Raw genomic sequence first — 26594 nt, 5'->3', positions numbered from 1 at the left:
GCCGTTTGGACTAGATGACCTTCTGAGGTCTCTTCCAACTCTAATCTTCTATGATTCTTCTTCTTCTATGAAACAAAGGAACTATAGCTGAAAAATTATTCAGCCTGTCTCAAATGGCTGAGATGTTTTCCCACTATTACATTTTTGGGGTGAGACCCAAGATGGTTTTAGCTGTTACATTTTTCAAGTGTTTGTTTTTAACACTTGGTGACAATTTTTTGCAGAATGTGCAAAAGGAAAAATTGCACATTTAGTAGCTTAAAATAAAAACACTAAAAATGATATATTACTAGAGAAAAACTGTGGTCATGAGCTACCCCCTTCCCACTAATCTTGTCAAGTGTGGGGCTGGTGATCAGTGCAGAAATCAGCATATGGAAGGAGAATGCACTTCTTTTTCTACCTTCCGGACCCCTCCCACAATCATATGGAAATATGTGTTTGTGTATATGAGCGGACACACATATGACTGTTTTAAAATCCAGCACAAGGAGTTAGGTTGAGGCATGCATTTTCCACTGCATATGGTGGGAAGAAAGCAGAAAATTACAAAATGGTTAGGATCAGATCCCCAAGTATAACAAAAGTGGCCTGCAAGGAGTTACAGCACCAAATGAACATAAAACTCAAACTGCTGCTAGCACAGGAACCAAATCAAGCTTCTTAAATAAAAGAAAAAATGTCAATGCAACTGTAACATGGTCGCTTGTATTAAAGTGAGAAGTAGGTTAGTCACAGACTGGTGACTGGCAGGCTGAGGTGGGGGCAAAATGAGGCTAGCTGGATTGATGCATTAGTTTTTCTCCTGTGTAATTAAAACATTGGCTTGAGTCACAAATTATATTATTTTGCTGGTCACCTCTATGTTCTCATTTATATATAAAGGGGACTGGGGAAAATACTGAGCCCTCTTCTCTGCTAAGAGCAGACTGAGAGCTCCCCATCCTTCTTGTAGCACTGAAAAGCAGCACTCTTCCAAATTTCCCCCACCTCTTCAAATGGTGAAGGGATAGCTCTCCCTCCGATTCAATTTCCTTTGGCCACTGTTTAGATACATCACAAAACTATCCCATAATTGGCCACAATTTGATGTCTATACTGAGAGAGACCCCGTGCCAGAATAACATGGGTGTGGTACACTCAGGGGGGGTGGCACAATGGCAAAGATGTGTGATGAGACTTGGACAACACTTGCCTGCATTATGCAAGACTCTAGCTATTACTGTCACTCCCTCACTTTCATGTACACTGAGGCACAAATCACTGTCCCTCCAAACTCCTTGTTCAGAAGCTGACTGGAACTCCCCAGCTCAGCTTAACATTGCAGAGCAAAGCTGGAAAACTGAGTGGGGCGGCATCACCCAGCGTCAGCTAGGGAGCAACTATCTGGCAGCCTGAGCCCACTTAGGGGCAGAATTTCCCCCAAACCTTTGGGAATAGCATTAAGGAGATGCTATGAAGCTGAAGAGCCTCCATGACCAAAGTGTATCAGCTTTAGTCTAACATGATCTAATTCTGGTAAAACCAAGTTGCATTTTATTCCATTTTTGTTTACCTCTATGTCTTGAATTTTTATTTCTTTCAAAATTTGTTTTAAAGCCTTGCTACTATTGAGGTCAGACTAATTGATCTGCAGTTACCTGGATTGCTTCCCCCCACCTTTTTTTTAAGTATAGGAACTATGTTTGATATTCTCTAGTCGTGGTATTACCCTCAATTTGACAGATTTATTAAAAATCCTTCCTATTGTACTTGTAATTCCATGTTTATGGTCATTCAGTATTCTGGGATGGAGATTTTGAGGACTCCCAGATTTGAGTTCATTAAGATCTTTGAGGTTTGCTTCCATCTCAAATGTAGTAATTTCTATTTCCATATGCTCATTAATCATTAACCATGCTGCCCTTGCCCCTATGTTCTACATTATCACTCTTATTGAAAACAGGTAAAGTGTTCACTTGGTTTTTAGGCTATACCCAGATTATTCTTAATCTCTACCCTATCTCCACTGCATAACAGCCCCACTTCCCTTCTTATCCTTCTTTATTTATATGTTAATACGTTTATTTATCTACCTTCTTTGCAAGGTGTAACTCTGCTTGGCTTTTGGCATACCCCTAGACTTTCTTTGATTATCAGTCTCTTCTTCCTTTCCTTCTAGGCTCTCTGCTTATTACTAATCTTTTTCAGGTGGTAGTGTATCCAGTTAGAGCTGCAGTCCTTCCCTACACATTTTTTCCACTTGTTTGGGATGCAAATTCCAGACAGTTTTTGCACCTTTGACTTAAAGTTCTAAGTTTCCATCACATTTAAGTTCCTGCACATTTCAGTTCAATTGACTTCACTAACTAATTCCTTTAATTTCTTCCTCTGCCCTTGTAAAGTAAAAAAATCTTAGTTACTAACTGGTTTTGATTATTCTTCCATCTGATTTAAACTAAATCAACTCACCATTTGGATATTTGGATGCCATGGATATTTTCTATTATCAGCTCTTCTATAATATCTTCACTACTTAGCAAAACCAAAATGAGCATAAATATATAGGGGTTGTGAATATAGACTCCTTTCACAGCTCTTCCAAGTGTTTTTTTCAAATCTCCAACAACAACAAATTGACCCTTGAAAGAATAGATAAAGATAATTTTTGTAATTGTTTGAATGTAGTGCTCCTAAAAATGCCCAGACTGCTCGCACCAATGACAGAAGTCCTCTCCTGATACACAGAACAGGGACAGCATAGACAGTAGCAGTGTACCCTTCCCCACGTTGTTCCATGAATGTACCACACCTCTAATCTGAGGGGATCTACCCCACAGAGTGATAGTATTTAGTTTCCACAAAGAATCAGTCCTTGGCCTCTGTACTGAATCTGCCAATGAGGTGACATTTTTAGTATTGTTTTCTATGATACTGACACCTGTCCACTGGGATGTGCAGTGAAACTACTAAATTCACTTCAAATAGGCTACCCCACAGATGTCAGAAGGGGAGGGAAATAAGACAGAAGAGAAACATTGGCTGAAAAATAAAATATTTAAAACTCAAACCTCACAATCACAAATCACTTCATGTGTCATTTGCTAAGTTATATGGTTTTGTTAGCGCCTAAATATCTGTTTTTAAGTTCTGATTTACTCACCATTGTCTTGAAACTCTATGAGCTCATCTTGCTCTCTTTTGTTAAAATGGGAGGGTCGTTAATCCTTCAGGTAATATGGAAACATTTGAAACTACTTAGCAATATACTCTATTCTCAGAAACCATTATTTTGAAGGAAAGTCATATTCAGCTTTTCATTTTTTTCTGTCTTTCCTCCTTCCTTTGAACCCTTTTATCTCTGAGTTGGTTTCAGGAAATGGGAGATTTGTATCTACCAGTTTCTGTCAATTTCACCCACAATATCTTTGGAAATGACAGCTGAAGCAAGGAGGGCTGGAAGGAGCTTTTGCTTATGGCTTTCTTCTCCTTAACATAAGCTACGTGATTGTGAGACTGTGTACGGCCTTCATCTTTTTCAGAGGTTCTCTCTACATCTGAAAACTATCTCAGCTAGAATTTATTGATCATTTCTGATGGATTACAGCTATAGAGTAACTGTTCTAAACTTCTTTGTATAGAGTCTTTTAGCTCACAGCCTTCATTCATTAATATAGACAGTGCTAACTACAAAGCGATTCCAGCCTTGCCACAGTCAGTCTTGCTATAGCAGCTGTTAGAGAAAAGGTATTGTAATATTATTGCTTGTGAAAATACATTTTTCTTTGGGACTATTCAGGGTTTTTTAATTGACTTAACAAAAGTTTGAATAAATGATGTAGATAAAGGTCAGTCAGATTTAGCTTTGAAATAGCTCATTTTCTTCAATATTAAGATACCACAATGCTACAAAGACCCTCAAATAACATAGAACACTTTGGACTACATCTCTAGTTGTCATCAAAGAAGATCCTTACTTCCATCAGTTGCTCTCTTCATTTCCTCCCTATTCTCTCAGTAGCCATTAAGAGGAGGATGTAATAAAAGGCATTTTAGAACTGCATGGTGATCACTTTTCAGAAAAAATTCTCTTCTGAATTAATCATGTATCACATTTTACAATAGTGCCTTTAGGAAAGGAGAAAGCAAAGAGAAAACCCTCAAGGAAAGTTAATGCAACCTCCTTACCCTGGACACATGATTTAATTCTCATATTTTGAATAGGGCATGGCTGTGGATGCTACAGGAAGCATTCATAGAATATCAGGGTTGGAAAGGACCTCAGGAGGTCATGTAGTCCAACCCCCTGCTCAAAGCAGGGCCAATCCCCAGACAGAGTTTTGCCCCAGACCCCTAAATGGCCCCCTCAAGGATTGAACTCACAACCTTGGGTTTAGCAGGCCACTGAGCTATTCCTCCCATTGCCCGCCTACATTACACCTCACTTTAGAAGATGATCCTATCCATACTTGGCTCCCATTGCTCTGAGACAAGATCCTTCACATGTGATACTGTTTTGGCTTTTTATGTTTAAATTCAGTATGCACAAACACTCACATATGTTTTATTGACACACGAACCTTAGACGAGAATGTTGTTACTAATGTACAGGTTGTCCCAAATTCTCTGCTGCACTGAGCTTCCACTCAAAAGAACCCATATTTGATGGTGAAAGAGGACGAGGGGGAGACTGTGAGGAAGCCAGTTAGAGCTCTCTATTTCTCAGGGCAGATCTGAGCTATGACCGTGTTATACCAATATAATAAAAACCAGCAGGATCTTATTAAGAGGGGTAAGGCAAAGATGACACATTTATTGTAAAAATAATAATAAAGCAAAAGAGAAAATAAACAACATTGTTTAACTACTTATTCCTATCACTACTTATTCCTTATACACACACACATACATATATATTCATTCACACAATCATTCATTCAGGTTCTGTATAGGTGTTATAATGACCAGCCTAGAAGTTGCTCATGCCAAGTTATTGGCCAGGTATCTTGGTCATGAGGATAGAGCTGAGTCTGTGTCAGATGCACCTGATGCTCCTGGAGGTTGGCAGCAGAACCAGAGACTCAACGTCTTCAGTCTTTGGAGTTCATTCCTACAGGAATTAATTCCTATGTTAGTCTATGGGAACTGTTTCATCCTGCTGTTGCTAACTCAATGCAGATGGCGCATTTCTGGTGGCTCCACATTGTCTAAAGTGGCACATTCCTGGTGTTGGAGTGGATCCCAGTTTACCCTCCGGGAATTGTCTGGTGGTCCACTTGCCACATTCTTTGGCCGATGGATACTCCCTTTCTAGGCTGGCACCTCCCTAACCATCAACATACACTCCATATCTTAACCATATTTTAATTTACTGTCTTCACCGCTTTCGGGGTGTGTGTTAATTCATATGAGACTCCTGGCCCTGTAATCACAGAGGGTGGCGGTTGTTTCTTTACATTGTATCAATTACAGCTTAAGGCTAGCAAAGTGTTTACTTCAAGAACTAAGTCAATTAACTTGTTTGTAAGTTTTACATAGTAATAGAGTATCTTTCACAGGACAGATACAATCAATGGTTTCTGCAGACATTAGCTTACAGGTTTTAACAGAAGAAGTAAAAGATTTTTGTACTTGGTGAAAATGGGAGGTCACTGTCACTTGGGGGAATCACTGTTAGTACCTTCTTTAATATCCCTACAACCGCTGGCTCCAGAATCCCTCACCACCCTGATGTTCCCCCTGGACTGGAGCCAAGAATATGTGCGAGGGAGAATGGGGGCGGGAGGTGAAAGGAGAGTGCAGATGCTGACCTCAACACATCTATGCCGGAGGAATTCTCAGCTGGGCATGCCCAACTTTCTGACCCTTTGGTGTTGCTCAAATGGCCCAAAGGGGCCAGAATGCAACTAAGCACTTGTCTACACGATGGGGTTATATGCTCTATAAGGGTATGATTCCTAAAGCCACTAATGTGTTGCACATTAATTAGTCCATGTAGATCCTGCTGATGATCAGTAAATGCTCCCTACTGCACTTTAATGTAGTACTGTTTCAAACGGCACTATGTGAAACACATCAGCAGGTACTACACGGATCCATTAATGTGCATCCACAACATTGTGTTTTAGAAATCATACCCTGTGTACAGCACATCATCTGACCATGTAGACAAGTCATAAGAATCTGCCCTGCTGTGGTTTTAGTAGTATGTTGCTGGTGAGCTCAAAAAACGTTCGTAAAGAATTTTAACTCATACGCTCATCAGTGGTAAATTAGGAATGTAAAACTCTTCATTTACCCACCTGTGCTTCAGTGGAGTTCTCATGATGCTGTAATAAAGGTCTCCCACACTCATTTCCCCTCTTAGTGACTGATAAAGTATGCTCCCTGTGCTATCGAAGAGCAGGGGTGAAGAATCAGCAAATGTATTCATTTGATTTTCCTTTAAAAAAAGAACAAGAATGTGTTCTCATAACCATCACCAAACAAGGAAGAATCATCATTTGCCAAGCCAGTATTAAGGAAAGATTTGTCCGCAGAAAACTATACCAACACAGTTAAAGAGGTATAACTTTCCTATGTGGAGACAGTTATACCGTATAAACATGCATATACCTGTTTTTAACTATGGAGGAATAAGTTATACTGATATAAGAATCTCTATGGTGATATAAATGGGTCTACACTAGGAATTGCACAGATATAACTATTTCAGTAAAAAATGACATCCATGACCAACAGTTTTACCAGTACAAAAACTGTGTGTACACCAGAGCTAACATATTTGCTGCATTATACTTTGTTCCTGAGAAATATAATAAAAACCTGGTATATAAATTGGATAGCACAGTGTTCAAGGTGTGTAATTTGAAATAGGATTGGGAGGGTAGAGGTGAAGATCTTGACCTGAATTTGGATTATATTTGTACCAAAGTAAATCAGGAGTGAAGGTACTTAAACCAGTGTAAAAACTGGTGTGAGGACAGAATTGGGCCCCTCATAAGATGAATTTCCTACTTCCCCACTGCCCTCACCACAAAGAAAAACAAAACAAAAAAACTGAGACTTCAGGCAGTTTATTGCATTCTCCTAAGGGCAAAAAAGTAGCTTTTTTATGAGCCTTCATGAAGCAATTCCTGGAAGGGCTGATTATTATGTCCAAAGAGGGGGACTGAATTCTCTCACCAGCAGGAAAGTCAACCAACCTTTTCTTTAGTTTGAAAGCAGAATTTTAACAATCCGATTTCACAAGCACATCATGCTCCCTTTCAGAGTGGCTGCATTCAGCAGGGTTTAGCTTCAACCCTTTTAAGGTGATTTTGCTACTGTTCCTGGGCATTTGATAGTGCCTCTAATAGAGACTGCTTTTCCATTGATTATATGTTATCTTTTTTGTCCAATGCTCTGAGTTATATCTCCTAGCAGCTGCTCTCACATAACTCTTTATGTGCATTATTGAAAGAGCAGCTAACTTTGCATTTGTGTTTGTTCTTTTTTCATTTGCAAAGCATAATGGTCAGCAGGTGTAAACTGGCACAGCTCCATTGAAGTCAATAGATCCATATCAATTTACATGAGCTAAGGATCTGGACCAATGCTCACCCACTAACCAACTAACTAATTGCTGGGCCACTGAGTGATGGGGTCATGCATGCCATGCCCCCATGGGTTTGAGGGATCTAGAGCTGCTGCTGCTTTCATCTCCTTCTTCCCCCCAGGGGAGAGAATGGGTTCATTGGGTGTGAGGTCGGAGCCTGTTCTAACTGCTTCTGCTGCCATTGGATGAGTGGGATCAGGGCAGACTGACTGATTGGCTGTATCCTCCAGAGGCAGTGAGGATGAAGAAGGGGTTATTTCTGCCTCCTGCTGGCTCGTTTGTCTTTGTTTCAGTTTAAACAAATCATCACTCACCTTATGCACTCTATATATGCCACATATTTTACAGAAGAAAAATGCATTAGGAATGTTTTAGAAAATGTTTTAAAATGTTATTGAGATTCTCTTTTTTGTATTCCTCTGCCTGTACAATGCACATTGAGAGAAACATAAAAGTTTTGCATTTAAAAATACTTTTAAAATTACCTAAAATAGCATTTCTTTGCATAAAAGTATTTTGACTTTTAAGTCCCATATCTTAGGACCTTCTAGGTGTCAATGCTATAAGTTGGATTGGAAAGAGGAAATCTCTTCTTTCCATTGGACTAAAGCTCCCATTTCCACTCCTGATGGCTTGTGAGATCTGTTCTTAGACCAGATACTGTATACTGCCCACATTAGGCATCAGGATGGAGTAATTTTGGAGGCAGAATTCTACATTGGTGAAGAACGTTTTTGGGATGGGTAGATTTATAAAAGAAATTGGGGGCTGTTTGAAGCCCTTCAGAGTAGCTGCCCTCAGAGCTGAGTAGCAGTTTAAGTGCCACAAAGGGGCTAGAAGTAGCTATGTGGTAGTGGAAAGCTACTTCTCAGCAACCTTACCTTCCTGGCCTATAAATGTGATGAGCACATGCCCCCATGTAATTTATTTTTTGAGTGTGATTCCCAGTGGAAAGAAAGAGCACAAAGGATCAAGTCAAATATAAAAAGAAAATCTCTTTTTTATGCAAGTTGTTAAAGCATCTATTAAGATCTGTTGATACATGTGTGTCCCAATAGGTATTCACTCCCCTGAAAAAGTTAAATTATGTATTGAAGGTTAATTGTTCTCATTATGCTAGTTAGGTAGAACACTCTTAGATTTTCACTAATGGTGAGGTCAAATACAATCAAAAAGCTATTTTATAGAGTACTAGGATCACAAACAGTATGTTAAAGGTGAAGGTGGTGGTTTTTGGCCATGGGCCTATATAAAAAAATGTTTGAATATTGTTCTCTTTGATATTGGCATACTTTATGACATTTGGTTTCTTCTTTCCAACAGTGGGATGGAGTAGGACCTCTCCCAGACTGTGCAGAACCACCAAAAGGAATCCAGATGCTGTGGCACCCTTCAATAGTCAAACCCTACCTCACGCTTCTCTCTGAGTGCTCAAATCCAGACACACTGGAAGGAGCAGCAGGTGCACTGCAGAACTTGGCTGCAGGAAGCTGGAAGGTATGGACTACTACTCTGAACTTTTTATATTCTAAGAAGCCCACATGGATAAGAACAAAGATATTATAGCTATAAGTGCAACTCTGAGGGGGGGGAGAAAAGCCACACATTTCAGAAAACTAGCTGGAAAAAGGAGTCAAATTTGCACTGCAAAATTTCATGTTTGTTATATTTATTGTCAATAATCCTATTTCCTAAGAAATCCCAGTACACAGCATTTAAAACTGATTAATTAGACATTAGTCTAGTTAAATATGAAAAATTATACTGAAAACCCAATATCCAAAAGAATAAAAGCAGTGACACTACAAAACTATGCAGATAGTGTCATGGAAAATGGGTAAAAAATCGCACCGGTGACAGCTGAATGAGACCACTTTGCATGTCAAAGCACTGGTTGACTGCAGTCTGGTTATGCGAAACAGAACAGAATGTAGCAAGATATAACGAAGTGACACAAAGACAAGAAACCCTAGCATCCATGCTTTTCCTTAACAAATCAATAAAGATACTAAACATTAAAATAACATTATTGTTAAGAGTAAAAACAAGGCAAGGAAATTCTGAATTCAGGCTATCTTACCAATGCGAACATTATTGTTTGTGCCTCCACTTTCAGATATGTGAGATCAAAACATCCAATATTTTGATCTCTAAATGTTTTCAATAAACTGATTAATAATTTTACCACCAGATCTTGAAAATATGTTTAAAATTTAAATAAATGTATAAATGTTTGTGATGGCATCCTGGCCTGAATATTTTACCAATTTCTGTGGCATGCATTTTCTTGGAGATAACTTGATCTGATGGGATGAGAGTCCAGACCATCTCACACTGCTCCATTAGTATAACCCCACCCTTACATTAATTCTCCATTAAGACCTTTCAGGTTGCACATGGAAGTTGGGCAGCACAATATTCAAACTTAGGTGCTTTGAGAATATCCAGTTCAGTATTTAGGTGCTCAGATGCCTATTTTAGGTGTGTAAGTGCCAATCTAATTTAAGCACCCCCTTTGAGAATTGAGTCCTGGCACCAAAAACAGCTTTTTGCTGAACAGAACTGTGTTGGGAGTTGAATTAGAATACCCTATAGCTCTGAAGAGATATATGGCTTTTAATTGCTCTGTTCCACCAGCCTTATAACATTCCATTGACCATCATACTCAGCTCTATAGTGAAATGTGTAACAAAATGTCTGCCCTTTGACCTGATCCTGAATGGTGCTGCACAGCCACTGCACCCATACAGTGACAAGAAATGAGGTGAACTGCTAATGGATACAGAAAATGAAATCCATTCCTCCAACTGAAGACTGGTGAAGGGGCTGCTACTTAGTCACAGACCTACCATACTAGTTGGAAGGGCTGTAGCACTGGATCTGATGACCAGTCCTCATTATGGCCTTCCACATCAGCCTATATTGGGCTGGCACAGAGGTAACATACATTTGGTTTTATTCATCTAGTACTTAATGAGTGCGTGTGTGTGCAATAAAAAGAGAGGTCCTGCTGAGTTCCATTGAAAATGGTATCTTGGAAGAACAGCTTTGAACTTCACCATTATACTAGCTGAGATCTCAGGGAGAACTCGCTTGCTCTCTTATTGCTCCATTTTTCTACAGATTCACTGTTTCCGTTATGAACGACACATAGAAGGCAAAATGAGTATATTTAATTTGGCATCTCATTCTAGTCATATCTGTGAGGGGAATAACACTCCTTAGGGATTACATCAGCACTGAAGATTCTTCCTCTCAATCTTACTTTTCTGCTGCTGAAGTTCTCTGAAGATAAAACTACTGACATAACAGGAACCAAACTCTTAAAAGAAGAGGTTATTCCTAGGTTATTCCTATGGGAGGTTCCCGTTTTTTGTGTGATTTCCTACAAGACATAATTAGGCACAAGGAGGGATGGAGTGGGAAATGATCTTAGCTTGAGATTTTTTGGTTAGAGCTAGTCTAAAGTAAAATGAAAGAAACAAAAAAGAAGAAGAAAGTCAGCTGTGCTAAAAACAAATGCTGCTGTCTTTATTAATGCCATGTGTATTATAATGATGCCCAAAGGTCCTCAGGGAGCATCAGGGCCTCAGTTATACAAATGCATATGAAAGTTTATAGTCTAATTCAGACACATGCATTATTTTTCAAGATCTGATTTACTCTTTTCCTTTCTCCAGCTGTGCAATTGTCTAAACCTGTACTGTGACAGAGAAGGTAAGGCCTTTAAGATAGGCCAGATGTTCCAAAACCCCATGAAGGAAGAGTAGAGAGATAAGAGAAAACCTAGAATACTTTTTAAAAGATAAAACTGTCTGGGAGGATTTAGATACTTATCTTCCATTGGTATTAATGGCCTATATGTGTACAAATCCCCTAGTCTGCTTTGAAAATCTCAAATACAAAGTATAAGAGTCAGTCTCTAGCTCTGATGATTACAGCCAAGCTGAAATCTTTTTTTAAATACATGGAGCAATAGTTTTCCATTCTAGGGCATATATTTTTCCTTTATGTGCATATATGTCTTCTAAAGTTGGCCTCCATGTTTTGTGGTCAAAGACAAAGCTGAAAAATGTAGGATCAGGTCCACCCATGGCTCCCAATCTCTTTGAATAATGAAACTTTCAAAGCAGTCTGCAGCTTTTGCTATTTGGGTTCTATACTCAACAATTCCTCCAACTTTCACATAGAGCTTCTCCACTGAATTGGCATCTCAGTGTCTGGCATGGGTCCTTTACAATGAATGTGGAAATAATATCATCTTGGCATGACAACCAAGTTCAGGATCTATTTGAGTTTCCTTTGGGCACTCATTATTGTTTAGTCTTTACCAAGACTGTGATGATGATGGGCAATTACTCGTTACCAAGTATGATCATCTTCCATGGGAGTTATGGGTCCTCAGGTGGCTAATAAGGCCAATACTTGAATCACAAGTTCTATTACAATGAGGGCAGATGTTTTCAACCTCAGCAGGAGGCTGTTGACCATGACTGGAGACCAGTCTCTCCTTCCTCTTGTGTCTCTTGTCCGCTTCAGCTTGTCAGCGAGCAAGTTCAAAATGCAGGGTCCCATCACATAGGACTTCACTCCATTTTAAGCATCTTGGACAAGTGTCTCCCAGGTATCAATGTCAATATTATATTTGTTTAGGTTGTCCTTCAGCAAGTCCTTATAATGCTTCCATTGTCCATCCACATTATGGTACCCTTCTTTTAGCAGAGAGAACAGGAGCTGTTCTGGGAGGTGATGGTCTGGCATCTGGACAACGTGACCATGGCTGATGGATGTGCATTGCCTCGATGCTGGTGGTCTTTGTCTCTTCCAGAACACTAATATTGGTGTGCCTGTCTTCCCATTTGATCTTCAGAATCTTATGAAGGCAGCGTTGATGGTGCCTCTCAAGGACTTTCAAGTGGTGTCTATAGGTTGTCCAAGTTTCAGACCCATACAACAGTGTTGGGAGAATAAAGGCTTGATAAAAAAGCTGTTCAAATGTCGTGATCTTCAAAGACCCTGTGTCATAAACGAGAAAAAGCTACACTGACACAGCTCAGGCAATGCTGAATTTCTGCATCAATATCTGCCTTGGATAAAAGATGACTTCTAAGGTAGAGGAAATGATCGACATTCTCTAGTGCCACTCCATTGATTTTGATAGATGGGGCATGTAATATCTCATTTGGAGAGGGCTGATAGAGCACTTTAGTCTTCTTGATATTAAGAGTGAGACCAAGACATGCATAAACATTGGCAAACACATTCAAGATAGTTTGAAGATCTGTGTTGTCATCAGCATACTGAAGTTCCACAATAGATGTTGTGGAAATCTTACTCTTGGCTTTCAGCCTGCTAAGCCTGAAAAGCTTTCCATGCATTCTGTAAGTGATTTCAATGCCAGCTATAAACTTCCCAGGAATTAGGTAAAGAATAACAGCAATAAAAACCACAAACATGATTGGAGTGATGATACAGCCCTGTATGACTCCTGTTTGTACTTTGAAAGGTTCACTCTGGGAGCCAGTGCTGCTCAGAACAGTCGCTTTCATGTTATCATGAAGCAATTTTAGGACATTGATGTATTTATCAGGACATCCAATCTTGGAAAGTACAGTCCAGAGGGCACGGCTATTCACTGAGTCAACGGCTTTAGTTAGATTAATAAAAGCCATGTACAATGGTCAGTTTTGCTCCTGACACCTTTCTTGCAGCTGCTGTGCTGTGAAGATCATATCTGCAGTTCCGTGACGTGGTTGGAAACCACTCTATGACTCTGGTAAAATTTCTTCTGACAGGGGCAGAAGGCGGATTCCAAGGATCCACGCTAGAACTTTGCCTGCAGTGGTTAGGAGAAGAGATGCCATGATAATTTCCACAATCCACTTTATCCCCTTTCTTGAAGAGGGTGACAAACAAGGCATCTCTCATTTCACTGGGAATCTCCTCCTTTATCTAGATTTTAAGGATAAGCAGGTAAAGCTGCCGTATTAGCTCTGGGCCACCTTTTTTGAAGACTTCAGCGGGCATATCCTGAACTATGTCATAATTCGTATCCGAGATCGTAGTGACATACTTCTCACAAGAGCAATGACAAGTGCTGATGACTGTTGGACTGGTCATCACCTTATTTGATCCACAATGCAAATTAAGATAGCTCCCAAATGGAGGCTGCAAAAGAAGCAGGTCAGACGCAAACTGAAGGTTCAAGATTTGAAGGACCCTATTAAGCATGACCACTTCCAAGCAGTCTTAAAAGAAAAGCTCCCATCAGTTTCCAGAATAAATTGAGGAACATTGGAGCCAGTTGAAAGCAGTAATCAATGCCTGTGAGGAAACCATAGGCTACCACACCAGAAAACATCAAGACTGGTTTGACGAGAATGATGCTGAAATTGAGCAACTCATCAATGAGAAGAGAATGGCATTTTGTGCTTGGCAGAATGACATAAATTGTAATAAAAAGAGAGAAGCCCATGCCAAAGCGAGGACAGAAGTACAACATAAAACCAGAGAACTTAAGAACAAATGGTGTACTGAGAAAGCGCAAGAACTCCAACATCTCGCAGATATCCACAATACATGTGGTTTCTTTAGTGCCACCAAGGCTGTTTATGGGCCAGTTTGTCATGGTATGAATCCTCTTTGCTCTAAGGATGGAAGCACACTTCTGAAGGACAATGAATCCATCAATTCTCACTGGAAAGAACATTTTGAAGATCTCCTTAACCATAATTCTATGGTTGTAGATAAAGTCCTTAAGCAAATCCCTCAATGACCATTTTGGGGACGAGCTCGGAGACCCTCCCAGTTTTATATGAGGTGCACAATGCCATCATGCAGATGAAGAACAACAAGGCAGCAGGTCTTTACCAAGACTGTAAGGGCCCAGGTATTCACTTTCCTATGCAAGAAGCAAGAAGGTGTAAATATGAGGTGTTTTCACATTTCAAAGTGAATTTTTAAAACTCAGTTTTTTGCTGCTTAATAATAATCTCTTGTTTCTACATCACTCTGGTATATGCATTAGCCTAAAGTGCATTCCACAGCCCTGTCTCTAATATTTTTTATACCCTGAGGGCTGAGTCCTGTAAAAGGAAATCCCCAGTCCCATTTCTTTTTATAATTGTATAATGATTTTATACAGGACTTTTCTGTAGGTCTGCTGGCAGCATCTTTTTCTCTCTGGTAAGAATAATAAAATGGCAGGTTCGTTATGGTCTTGGCCAGAGTCAGTTGGCTTTATATACAGGATTTTTTGTCAGAAGCTTGGAATGAGCAACAGGGAACGGATCACTTGATGATTTTGGTTCATTATTTCTGTGGCACCTGGCATTGGCCACTGTCAGAAGACAGGATACTGGGCTAGATGGGCATTTGGTCTGACCCAGTATGTCCGTTCTGATATTCTTATGATCTATTCGAAGTGTAATAAAAAATAATGTTAAAAAACCCTGCATTTAACAAAGTCTAATTTATGTCCATTGGAAGCCAGATTCTGCCCTCAAGTACATAGGTGACTTGACTGGGAATTTGTATGCATGTATCTGACAGCTGAATTTGGGCCATTGAGTATCTGTCTATTTTATGTAAGATTTTGATAGCTAAGAATCAATTTGATACCAAAGAATCATATTGCAGATGTTAATTTTGATCAGGACATGCAAGTGAATCACAACAGAAACAGGTGTTGGGAAACAACTAAATACCTAGATTCTGAACTGAATAAACCACTTCAAAATGCAAAAGGTAAAATTACTGAAGGAGACTTTTTAATGATTCAACTGTAAGGTAGAAAACTGAGTCACGAGTCCACCCAGTTTAGGCTTAATCAATCTTTGTCTTTATAATTTTTCAGACAGAATCATGATCACTTATAATTTCTGAGCCTGTATTTATAACAGAGAATAAATAAATAGACAGAACAGACAGGAGGCCAAGTTACTGAGTTCCAGGATACCGGGAAACTCTCCTCTTCATGATGGTTATCTCAGTCTCTGGACCAATATTCTCCGACTTGGGCCCTTTTTCACTTGTTTGTTTATATTTTTCCACATTACATATTCATTAGCTTCCTGCCAATCAATGTTATGATGATATATCCAGTTATACATTTATATACCCACACTTTAATAATTTGTTTTACATTTTCTGTACTATATTATTGTAAATCATTAACATTTCATCAACATTACACTAGCAAAACATAATCCTTATTTTCTACCATTCAGCAATTTTCTTCATATTTTAATACTATAATTCAGTATGCATTGAATGTCCTAAATTATTCGTTAGCATGACCTTTATTTTTTATTTTGAGTAGGACTGTTTTGGGGAACAGCATGACCATAATGTCAACGTGTTCTTACCTTTTCTAAACCAGGGTGTTCAGGGGACTTCCTGCTCATGCTTATAAATCATTTAAAAGTCTTGTCAGTAATTTTACCTGTTGCAACATGGGTATGGATTTTAAGCACCAGGCTGCAGCTTTATGAAACTTAACATCCTCTGGAGATGGGGTACAGGAGTGGGGGGGCAGGAGTGGGGGTAGGAGGTCACCCTGACATCAGCACCTCTGTACCCCCTACACAGCAGGCAGGAAGCTCCTGGGAGCAGCACATGGCAGTGCGGAGAGGGACAGGTGAACTGCCCAGCAATTGATAGCCTGCTGGGCGGCTGCCACACAGGGAACTTAGGGGACCTGATGAGAGGTTGCTGGCCCACCCTGGTTCCAAGCCCCCACCAGCTAGCTCAAACGGGCTGCTCTTCCTGCATGCAGTAGACAAAGCAGGTGGCTGCCAAACAATGTTATAAGGGAGCAATGCACAACTTTAAACGAGCATGTTCTCTAATTGATCAGCAATGTAACAATGAAACAATGCTAACTGGGATGATGTTAAGTGGGGAGTTACTGTACCAAAGAGGGACCTTGGTCTGCAAAGGCTTCCGGTCTCCCTTTTTAACATAGGCCCGAGGTCCACCAGTGAAATCCTGGGTCTCTTATTTCTGGCCCTTTGGCCTTTTATCTGCACTGGACACTGACCGCAAGTTATGATGAAGTAAACATTCACACAATTCCTAATATTTAATTTCTGAAGTCTATACCTGTTTAACCTAACTGTGTCTTTGTGACACTGCAGAAGGTTAAAAAAAAAAAAAAACCCCTACCAGGCCTTAGGGCTTGGCTACACTTGCAAGTTGCAGCACTGATGAGGGAGTTACAGCGCTGCAACTTACTTGGTGTCCACACTTACAAAGCTCAGCCAGCGCTGCAACTCCCTGGCTGCAGCGCTGGCTGTACTCCTGGTCTGCTACGGGTATAGCGAATCCAGCGCTGGTGATGCAGCGCTGCTCATCAGGTGTGGGACACTTCAACCAGCGGGCTTTATTGGCTCCAGGGTATTAAGGGAGGTTTTCCCAGGAATTCCTGTCTAACAACAAACCGAAGGTTTTTTACATCCTTGGATACCCAACTCAAGGCTGCTTTTTGCTCCCAGCGAGCGAGGGCCGAAGCGGAGAGCTATGGAATTGTTTTCCACCAAGCTGTTTTGCTTGAGGAGGGACAAACCAAAGCCACGGCAGGGGGGAGGGTCGTCGGAGGTGTTTATCTGGGGTTCTAAAGTTTACATTTTAAAGGTGAGTGATGAGGAGAAGAGGGTGGGTGAAATGGCCGGGGGAATTTGCAAAGGCAGGGGAGCTCCAAGTGTCTTGCTCAAAAATTTTTTTCCGGTGTCTCCCCGCGCTCCCTGTTCCACATCCACCCCCACCCTGTAATGCACAAGTGAGGGGACCAGTGTCGGTCTGTTAAATTAATCCGCTCTCTCCCACGCCCTGTTCCACCCTCCACCCCACCCCTACTGGTCAGCGGTCACATTTTTGCTGCCCAAAACCCCCCCTGTTCACGCTCCACCCGATCCCCCCCTCTTGAAGCCCCTTGCAGCCACTTTGAACCGCTAGGGGGGCTAGTGGCCAACCAATTTTGCACCCCACTTCCCCAACGCGGGGCTGGCAAAAAATGCTGGCAAAAGTTGTGGCCCACAACTGGCAGCGGCTGGTAGCTGTCAGTGTGGCCGCACTGCAGCGCTGTTCCTACACAGCTGTGCGACCACAGCTGTAACTCCCAGCGCTGCACATGTCCAAGTGTAGCCATACCCTTAGCCAATTTGGCCCCAATGGGAAAAATTCCTTCTTGACCCCTAAAACAGGTGGTTGATCAGACCTATAGCATCCTAAAAACACAGTTCCTATATTATATAACTATGAGGAGAGAGAGAGTGAGTTCAACTAAAAGGGGGCAAGAGATACAAGAAACCCCTGGCAAGGGTTTAAATTAATTATTGTGAGGAACAAGGAGTCAATCAGCTCCTCTCTCTCTGGCAGCCAACAGGCAGTGGAGTACCCGCCTACAATCCACATTTCATTCTAAACCTCTGTGTCATCTTGTGGATCCAGTCCAAGTCTCCCATCCATTAAACTGGTGGGTGACATTTCTGAAGTCTCCAAATAAAGGACCAGCTCAGCTGTAATCTTCTCTGTGTTACCGAGTTAGAGATGAAGTGTGGTATCTTTGGCTAAGGATTTCCTTGCTTTTGTTAGGCCCTTAAAGAAACCACTTTCTTTCTTAATTTATATTTCTTTGTTTAGTTTTTGAACAGTGATATACCTTATATAGAACATTTCCTTTGATAACATAATCACCTGTTGTAAAATAGCTGCCATGGCTACTTCAATCCTCTTTCAGTTCCCTTTGTGTCCCAACGATTCTCTCTTGACTGTCTATATAGCTTGAAGCATCTTAAAGCTGTAATACTTTCTGTTCATGCTTCAAAAATGTCCCTTAAAATCAGTTGCATTTTAGAAATTAAATGTATGTGCTGCATGCAGATAATCTGCACGTGGTATTATCCCCATTTCCTGTTGTACTGCTTCCTGTGGATGCCTTTAGAATCTCTCTCTTGAGTCTCCATTGTTTTTTTATATCCTTTCTCATCTCACCCAGTGTCACTGCTTTTGTCTTAGTTCTCTACAAGCCTCATGGGGTAGGAACCTATCATTCCTCCATCAGCTCTTCTCAAGCCCTTTCTTTCCATTTCCCCAGCTTGATCACTCAGCACAGATGGGTAGCATAGTGTTCTCTTGATTATACAAGTCAGTGTTTATAACTAGGTACCTGCCTCTGATCAATAGCAAATACTATACAAAAAGAATTAGATTTCCAGGTCACAGTCTGATCTCTTGAAATAGCCAGATGAGATATCTGTTTTTATTCCTTAAACAAATATCTGGTTTTCTGAAGAAATCTCTTTATAGAAGTGAGAGACGTATTAAGCAAATAATTTGACAAAGAAATTGAAGACATAAAAGAGAGCGGTTCAGTCAAGAGGTCAGTTCAGTTATCTCTAAGGATAGCAGGCCAAAATGTTTCCAGAACCCTTCCTGTCCAATCACACATTCATAATTATTCACTATTATTGAATACTTATTGTCTAAAGCATGATTCATCTAGATTATCAATCTTCTACCATTTTCAGGCCAGGAGACTGTGACGAGGGAGGCCGGGGCTCAACCCTCCCTGTGGAGGAGGGGAGCCACACCGGCCTCGTCCTGGTCTCCCCGGGTCTCGTCCCTCAGGTCCACGGTCCACTGTCCGGACGCTCGTCCTCTGGGAGCGGACCTGGACACCAGCGAAGTCAAGTGGGGCCCGCTTGGATAACAGGCGGGCACCAAAACACAGTACAACTAGGCTCTGCCATTGGGAGGGCAGAGAGAGACAAAGGTTAATCGGGCCCAGCCCTTGGATCGGGCGGGGCCCAAAGACAGTGTCCCTAGGCTCCGGCCCTTTGGGGCAGGGCGGAGCAAACAACCAGTCAAGAAGCTTGAGGCCCTTTGGGGCAGGGCGAGCAAAAACAGTTAGGGGCTTCTGGGCCCTTTGGCAGGGCGGAGCAACAACAGTCAGAGAGCTCTGGCCTTTGGGGCAGGCAGAGGCAGCAACAGTTAGGGGGCTCTGGCCCTTTGGGGCGGGCAGCGCAGCAAACAGTCAGAGAGTCTCTGGCCCTTTGGGCAGGGCAGAGCAGCAAACAGTTAGAGGCTCTGCCCCTTTTGGAGCAGGGCATACGCAGCAAACAGTTCCAGAGGACTCTGGCCTTTGGGGGCAAGGCAAGAGCAGCCACAGTTTAGGGGCCTCTGGCCCTTTGGGGCAGGGCAGAGCAAGCACAGTCAGAGAGCTCTGGACCCTTTGGGCAGGCAGGCAGCAAACAGTTAGGGGGCTCCTGGCCTTGGGGCAGGGCAGAGCAAACAAACAAAGTCAGAGAGCTCTGCCCTTTGGGCAGGGCAGAGAAGAGCAAACAGTCAGAGAGCTCTGGCCCTTTGGGGGCAGGGCAGAGCAACAAACATGGCAGAGAGCTTGGCCCTTTGGGGCAGGGCAGAGCAGCAAACAGTCAGCGAGCTCTGGCCCTTTTGGGGCAGGGCAGAGCAACAAACACAACGGTAGCTGTGGGGGCGAAGGGGATACTGCCACCCGGCTAACGGTGGCAGGGGAAGGCAGGCCACCCGCTCTCTGCGTTTAGCCGGGGAGGACCCTAAATAGCGGCTGTCGCCGCTAGTAGCGTCAGTGGGGATCCAGCCCGAACACACTGACCAGATGATCGGGGGGGATCCCTAACCGACAACACCGGTCATGTACGGCTCGGGCCTTCTGCGGCTTGAACTGTGGTCAGCGCCCCGGGCTACTTTCCCATCCCCCCTTCGCTCCCTACTGGTCCGCGGTCGTCTTACCGTCATGGGTTCCTCCCAGTCGGGCTAGGTAAGATCCGGGGTCCTCCTGCGGTAGCGGTGGCCAGGTCGGTCCGAAAAGTTCCTCCTCCAAGCCGTAGTTTGGGGCTGGGTAGCGGTGGTAGTTTCCCGCAGCCAGGGTCGTTGGTTTGCTGCGGGTCGGTTCCGGGCAAGGCCTGTGTCCCTGGTCTTGGATCGGCCAGGCCTCCCAGCGCAGAGGTCGTCCGGGCCACCTGTTGCTTCTCGCCGCTTGCTGAGCTCCAACTGAAGCCGGGCGCCCGGCTTATACTTTCTGGAAGCTGCCTGCCTTTGAGGGGCGGGACTTCTGCCCGGAAGTTCCGCCCTGGGGGAAGATGGATGGGGCTTAACCCTCCCTGTGGAGGAGGGGAGCCACACCGCCTCGCTACAGAGACATTGAAGGTTCCTTGCAAAACTTTTCTGATTACTCTAATTGTGTAGGAAGACAGGGTAGGTGAAGTAATATCTTTTATTGGACCAATATCTATTGGTGAAAGAGACAAGCTTTCAAATGTGTCTGATTGTTTACACACACACACACACACACACACACACCTTTTGAAGTTACATCAGGCTTTTTATTCCAACAGGAAAGTTATTTAGTTCAAGTAGAAAGTCTGCCTGTCTGCCTAAGTCTCCAAAACATTCATGTGATAAAGCCACATACTATACAAAGGAGAAGACATTTTATAATATATCAACTATTTAAATCAGCACCAACCCAAACTGGTAAAAACCCCACACTTTTAAAGAATCAAAAGCTCTATAAACTGTCAAGTCATGATCTGTCAGGAATTCTTTACTGGATGGAAATTTGTCCCAGGCAGATATATACACTAATAAATATAGAAAATTATGAGCTTTGTGGGAGAGTAGTCAATATTATTCAAGGAACTAGTACATAACACTGTCATCTCATAAAGGCATCATGGGCATCATCCTGAGGAGTGGGACAATAGTCTGTGATTAACCCGTTTACAGACTGACTCTTTATTACACCCAGTATGTTTGCTTTCCATAAAATTTGACGGCTTATTCTCAAAACCTTATAGGTTTTAAAAGATCCAATATTTGGTGGAGATTAAGGTATCTCTCAAGGAAAGAAATTAGGTTTTGAATCCAAACAATGTGTTTGTGCTGTGGGAGTGACAGTAGCAAAAAAAAATGGGCACCAGGCTTCCAAATTCAGTTCCTTCAGCACAGACAGTATATTTTTCTCAAATATTTAAGAAAATTTATTTTTCACTTCACCTTGTCAGATTGCTGCTTTCTATTTAAACCTAATGGAGGTCATGGGATAAGGGGAAAGCAACCAACAAATATTTCTCTCTAGAGCTGTTGGTCTCATACTGTAGTCCATAGACCCACTACTGGCACGTGGAACCTTTTCTAATTGCCCACAAAATGAAATAGTGTGAGAACTAAAGACTGGGGAGATAAGGTTAAATGGTAGGGAGTGGACTGTCTGTGAGAGGCTCACTTTCTCTCTTATGAAGTGTTCACGAGATTGAAAAGTTTGGCGAACCATGTTTTATGTCAATTAAAGTGATTGCACAGGTGCACCAATGGAGATATGTGGGTTAAAAAATAGACTTGAGATTATAAGAACAGGCTATTCTCTTTATTTGTAGTGAATAAAACCCTTTTTTTTTCTACTTTGGGTTGTTTGCATTACCTTTTAAATGATGTTGCTACAGAGTGGTGTGGATCACTGGTCCCAAACTTGCAGTTTCATTCCCTGCCCCAATGTGGCTTTGATTACCTCTGTGGTAGCTTACATCTCAAATCTTCCCCTTACCCTTCAGAGAGTTCACAGATCCTTTGAGGGATGAAATATACATTATGCTTAGGATGCAAACTCCAGCTGAAATTGATGAGTATGTGAATTCAATTGTGTGTTTGTCTGTGTGTCTATGTGTTCATGCATGTGCACCAGAGAACCCTGATACAAGTTGGAAGGTGGGAAGATCTCAATTAAAAACATCAGCTTTGTTTAGTTTCTGGCATTCCAAAATTTTCCATTTTGTGCTGAATGCATAATTTCATTGTGGGGGGAAAAATCTTCCTTACTTTGTGCTTAGCAGAAGAATATAGAAAACCACCAAAAACAGTAAAAGGAGGACAGTAATTTAATCTTTCAAATTTTTAAAAAAATAAATAATTTTCCTCTGAATGAATCATTTTTACACTGAGTTTCAGCCTGATTTGATCTCAATTCCATGAGGCATAAAACACTGGAAAGGGTACTTTATAACAATAACAGTTCCAAACTAAGGAATAATTTTCCAGATTACTGTATTTTTCCTCTTAGTTACTGTGACTAAAATAAAAACAGAAACTGTGAATAAAAGTGGAAGTAGAGATGTACTGTACATCTTTGGAGTGATGTATAGAAGTCATGCCCCACAAATTCCATTATCTGCAAAGAGTATTGCTGCACAAATTGTTACTCTCATGCATGTCTTTGAAAATTTAGCCTCCATCTGATGCAACAGAAATGGATTTTTTTTATGCTAGCTCTCTCCAAAGCTATACTGTTCCCACAGGAGTCCTTTCTCTTTACAGGCACAGCAATTATTTGATCATTGATATTACAACTGATTTATGAAGTAATTGGATGATTAAGTATATTGGCAGAGCTTCTCATTTACAGAGACAACAAATCATTTGTCTCCTTCCATATTTTTATGTTCATATCTTTTATACTTCTTTACACTCATACTAGCTATTGACCAGCAATGTGGAAATGCAGGAATGTTTCATAATGGCTTTACACAAACTAAAAGAATTGTCAGTACATGCAAGAGTGATTCCATTTCTCAAGTCTGGGAGAGAATAAAAAAGCAGTTTGGAGCATCTTAATTTCACTATTCCTGAAATATACACATCACATCATCATTGCTTGCAGACACTTTGTCCTAATTGGCAGTTTAGCTAAATAGAGACAGATATTTCTCACTACTTTCTAAATGCAGCTTCATATTTAGGTCTCGACAGATTGCTCATAAGATTAATAGACAACCCCAGGTTTCCACCCTAAGGTGTATGACTTATAAACATGGATGTAATGATAGTGGCTACATAACAAAAATAAGTCTGTCAACTTCCCTAAAGCAGGATGAGTTATCCTGCAGTACTGCAGAGGTAGTTAACTCAGGAAAAATGAACATAGAGCAAAACTGTTCCTTTAAAACAGTGTTTTACCTGGAATATTTATGCTATGCTAATTAATGGATGCCTTAGCTGCAGAAAAGGCATGCATGCCAAATAGCCCTATTGAGGAGGAACATGTTATTTTTCATACTCTGTTGCTCCAGCATGCTCCTAGTTCAATGTCTTTGCTTTCAGTGGAGTGTCTCCATTTTGTTCCTCAAATGTCCCTATTTCTTCTAAATGATAAGCAAGAAGCTAGTGCAACTTTAGGTCTCCTAAAAGAAATGCTTATGATTTCCAATAGACAACTGGAAATGCCAGGAACCACCTTTGTTTACAGTCAGTATAGTATGGTATGTTTTGTAGTGGTGTTCACAATACAATGGATAATTGATACCATGATTGTATATCCCCATTGTCATTACGTAACATACACTCTTTTGTAAAAACGGAGGCAATCCTTATTCAAAGCAAGAGACCCGGGCAGGGTGTCCTTACTGAGCCAAGCGATGTCCCTGGATGTACAATGTACTGGCTTGAACTCTTATCCACAGGCTGCTCCAGTTATAGGCAGCTGAGGCAGCTGCCGAAGGAGGCAGATTTCTGGGAGTTTAGATTCACTCCAGTTCCAGCTATGGGTGGCTGCGGAGGGGAAAGAGGCTGGCAGTGCTGCCAGGGTCAGGGGTTAGCCACCAGCCTGGGCTCTGAGGAGCAGGAGGAAGCCCCCTGCTGGGGAAGCACCCCTGCTGCTCCCCACCCTGGCAGTGTGGCTCAGGTGCAGAGCTGCTTGGGGCTGCTACTGGCAAGGTCTTTGATTCCCAATAACTGGAGCCCAGTGGGCTGAGAGCTGCCACCTGCTAGTGCTCGGGTCCCACTGTGATTGAGCTGAGTGGCTGTGACTCCCGGGGAAAGAGCCACTGTAGTCCAGGGGTGCTGAGCTGGGTCTCGCTCTCCTTGTGAGCCCCAAGCAGCTGGTGCTAACCTGCCTGGAAAGGACCATTGGGAAAGTCGACCCCTGCTGGGGGATCACCTGCCCAGGAGGTAGTCTTTACCACTTGCATGGCCTAGGACAGAGGCTAGGGGGACTCTCCTCCTGGCCTGGCCCAGCTCATCCTGCCTAGGTGTCGGACCATTCCCATCCCGTGGGGTCTCTCATTGGGACCCAATGGCCTCTGCAGTCTCAGGCTAGTGTCTGACACATCAGCTTTCCACCTGTCTGCACAAGGTTTAGGGATGGGGTTGCGGCAGCAGCAGCAGGGGAGGCACTGGGGGTCTGCTGTGAGCATCTAATGGGGTTGGAGGCAGATGACACAGTGCAGTTTTGCTTAGGGCGGCTGATTGTTTTGAGCAGCCTCTGTTTTGACCTCAACCAAACAGTCTCACCACAGTCTCAAAATAGTCTCCCTGTTAACTTGCACTCTCACTCTGACAGTCACCTCTTAATAGTAGCAGACACATTGGATACATCCCCTGGGAGATGCATAGGAAATACAGAGCTGGGAGTTTTGTAAGCAGCAAGGAGCTATCATTTTTTCTTCTTACAGCTGCAGCTGACAGTTCATTAATCTGACAGGTAAATACCTGGCTATTAGAGAAGTAAATTTAGAAGTGTCAGTTTGGGGTATTCACAACATCTCATATTTAATACTCTTTTAAAACAAAATGTTGCCCTGATTTTAGGAAAGAGGTTATTTTTCTAGGACATATTTTTAATTGAAAGTTACTGATCCTTGAGATTGAGTTTTGATTTCTCAGCTGGTGAATGCTCATTAAATATTATCCCGCAACATGGTTCTAGAGAACAGAACAGAGGAAGGAAAGAATAAAATAAGATATAGCAAGAATCCTATCAGCTCTTGTTTATTTTCTCTTATCTGAGAGCCAACATTGCTTCATTTCAGGAAAGCCACCCTTGCCTGATAAATGTGCATTTCATATACATTACAGTGCAGTGCTCAGTGATGACCAGAACCCCTTATTCCATCTACCTGAAAAGATACTTTAACCATTATTGCTTTGGCTGCAACCAAGTCTGAAGCCTTTGCCCAGCTTGACTGAATTTTGTTATTCAATAGACAAAGTGGGTAAGGTAACAGGTTTTATTGGACCAATTTCTACTGGGGAGAGAGACAAGCTTTCAAGCTACACAGAACTTTTCTTCAGGTGTAGGAAAGGTATTGAGAGTAAATACAAGATCGAACAAATAGTTTTGCAAAAGTGATTAGCACATATTTTAAAGGGATCATTCAACATGAAGTTGCCCATTAACACCCCTGTAGTCTTAGGACAAAAAGTGAGGAGGCAGGGGTTAATGGGTTACAGGTTGTTGTAATAAGCCATAAATCCAGGGTCTTTATTAAAAGCATGATTTTTAGTGTCTAACAAAGTTCTGAATTTAAGCTCCCAGCCTCATCTTTTGATACTATTGCACAGCTTTCCTATAAGGATGAGGACTGATAGGTCAGATATAGAGTGATCGCTTTGTGAAAACTGTTCACCTAGAGGTGATAGAATGTTTTGTTTTTTTTATCATAGAGCATAGTGATTGTCTGGTTTCACCCATATAAGTGCTACCGGGACATTTAGTGCACTGGATGTGGTACACCACACATTGTGATAGGCATATGTAGGACCCATGGGTCTTGACAGGTGTGTCATGGAGGGTGTTGATCATTGTAGCCAAGGCCGGCTCTACTGTTTTTGCCACCCCAAGCAGCACACTGAATTGCCGCCGCAGATGGCGAGGGCAGTCTGTGTGCCGTTAGGGTGGATCACACATTTCCACGGCAGCGGCAATTCGGCAGCAGCTTCTGTCTTCAGCTGGAAGACAGAAGCTGTGAACATAAGAACATAAGAATGGCCGTACCGAGTCAGACCAAAGGTCCATCTAGTCCAGTATCTGTCTACCGACAGTGGCCAATGCCAGGTGCACTGCAGGGAGTGAAGCCAACAGGCAATGATCAAGTGATCTCTCTCTTGCCATCCATCTCTATCCTCTGATGAACAGAGGCTAGGGACACCATTCTTTACCCTTCCTGGCTAATAGCTATTTATGGACTTAGCCATCATGAATTTATCC

General features: G+C 42.0%; 1 protein-coding gene across 5 annotated transcripts in view; it reads left to right on the top strand.

Annotated features, from left to right (window-relative positions):
* The window catches only part of CTNND2 (catenin delta 2), a 1230307-nt gene that overhangs the window by 1090570 nt on the left and 113143 nt on the right, over window positions 1-26594 (top strand). For all 5 annotated transcript variants that reach the window (XM_075062683.1, XM_075062682.1, XM_075062681.1 and 2 more), the window contains one exon: window positions 8900-9073. In XM_075062683.1, coding sequence (XP_074918784.1) covers window positions 8900-9073 — 174 coding nt within the window. The remainder of the gene's footprint in view (window positions 1-8899; window positions 9074-26594) is intronic.

This window comes from Chelonoidis abingdonii, chromosome 2 (genome assembly GCF_003597395.2).
Source record: "Chelonoidis abingdonii isolate Lonesome George chromosome 2, CheloAbing_2.0, whole genome shotgun sequence".
Lineage (NCBI taxonomy): Eukaryota > Metazoa > Chordata > Testudines > Testudinidae > Chelonoidis > Chelonoidis abingdonii.
This window is presented reverse-complemented; position numbering and strand designations above follow the sequence as displayed.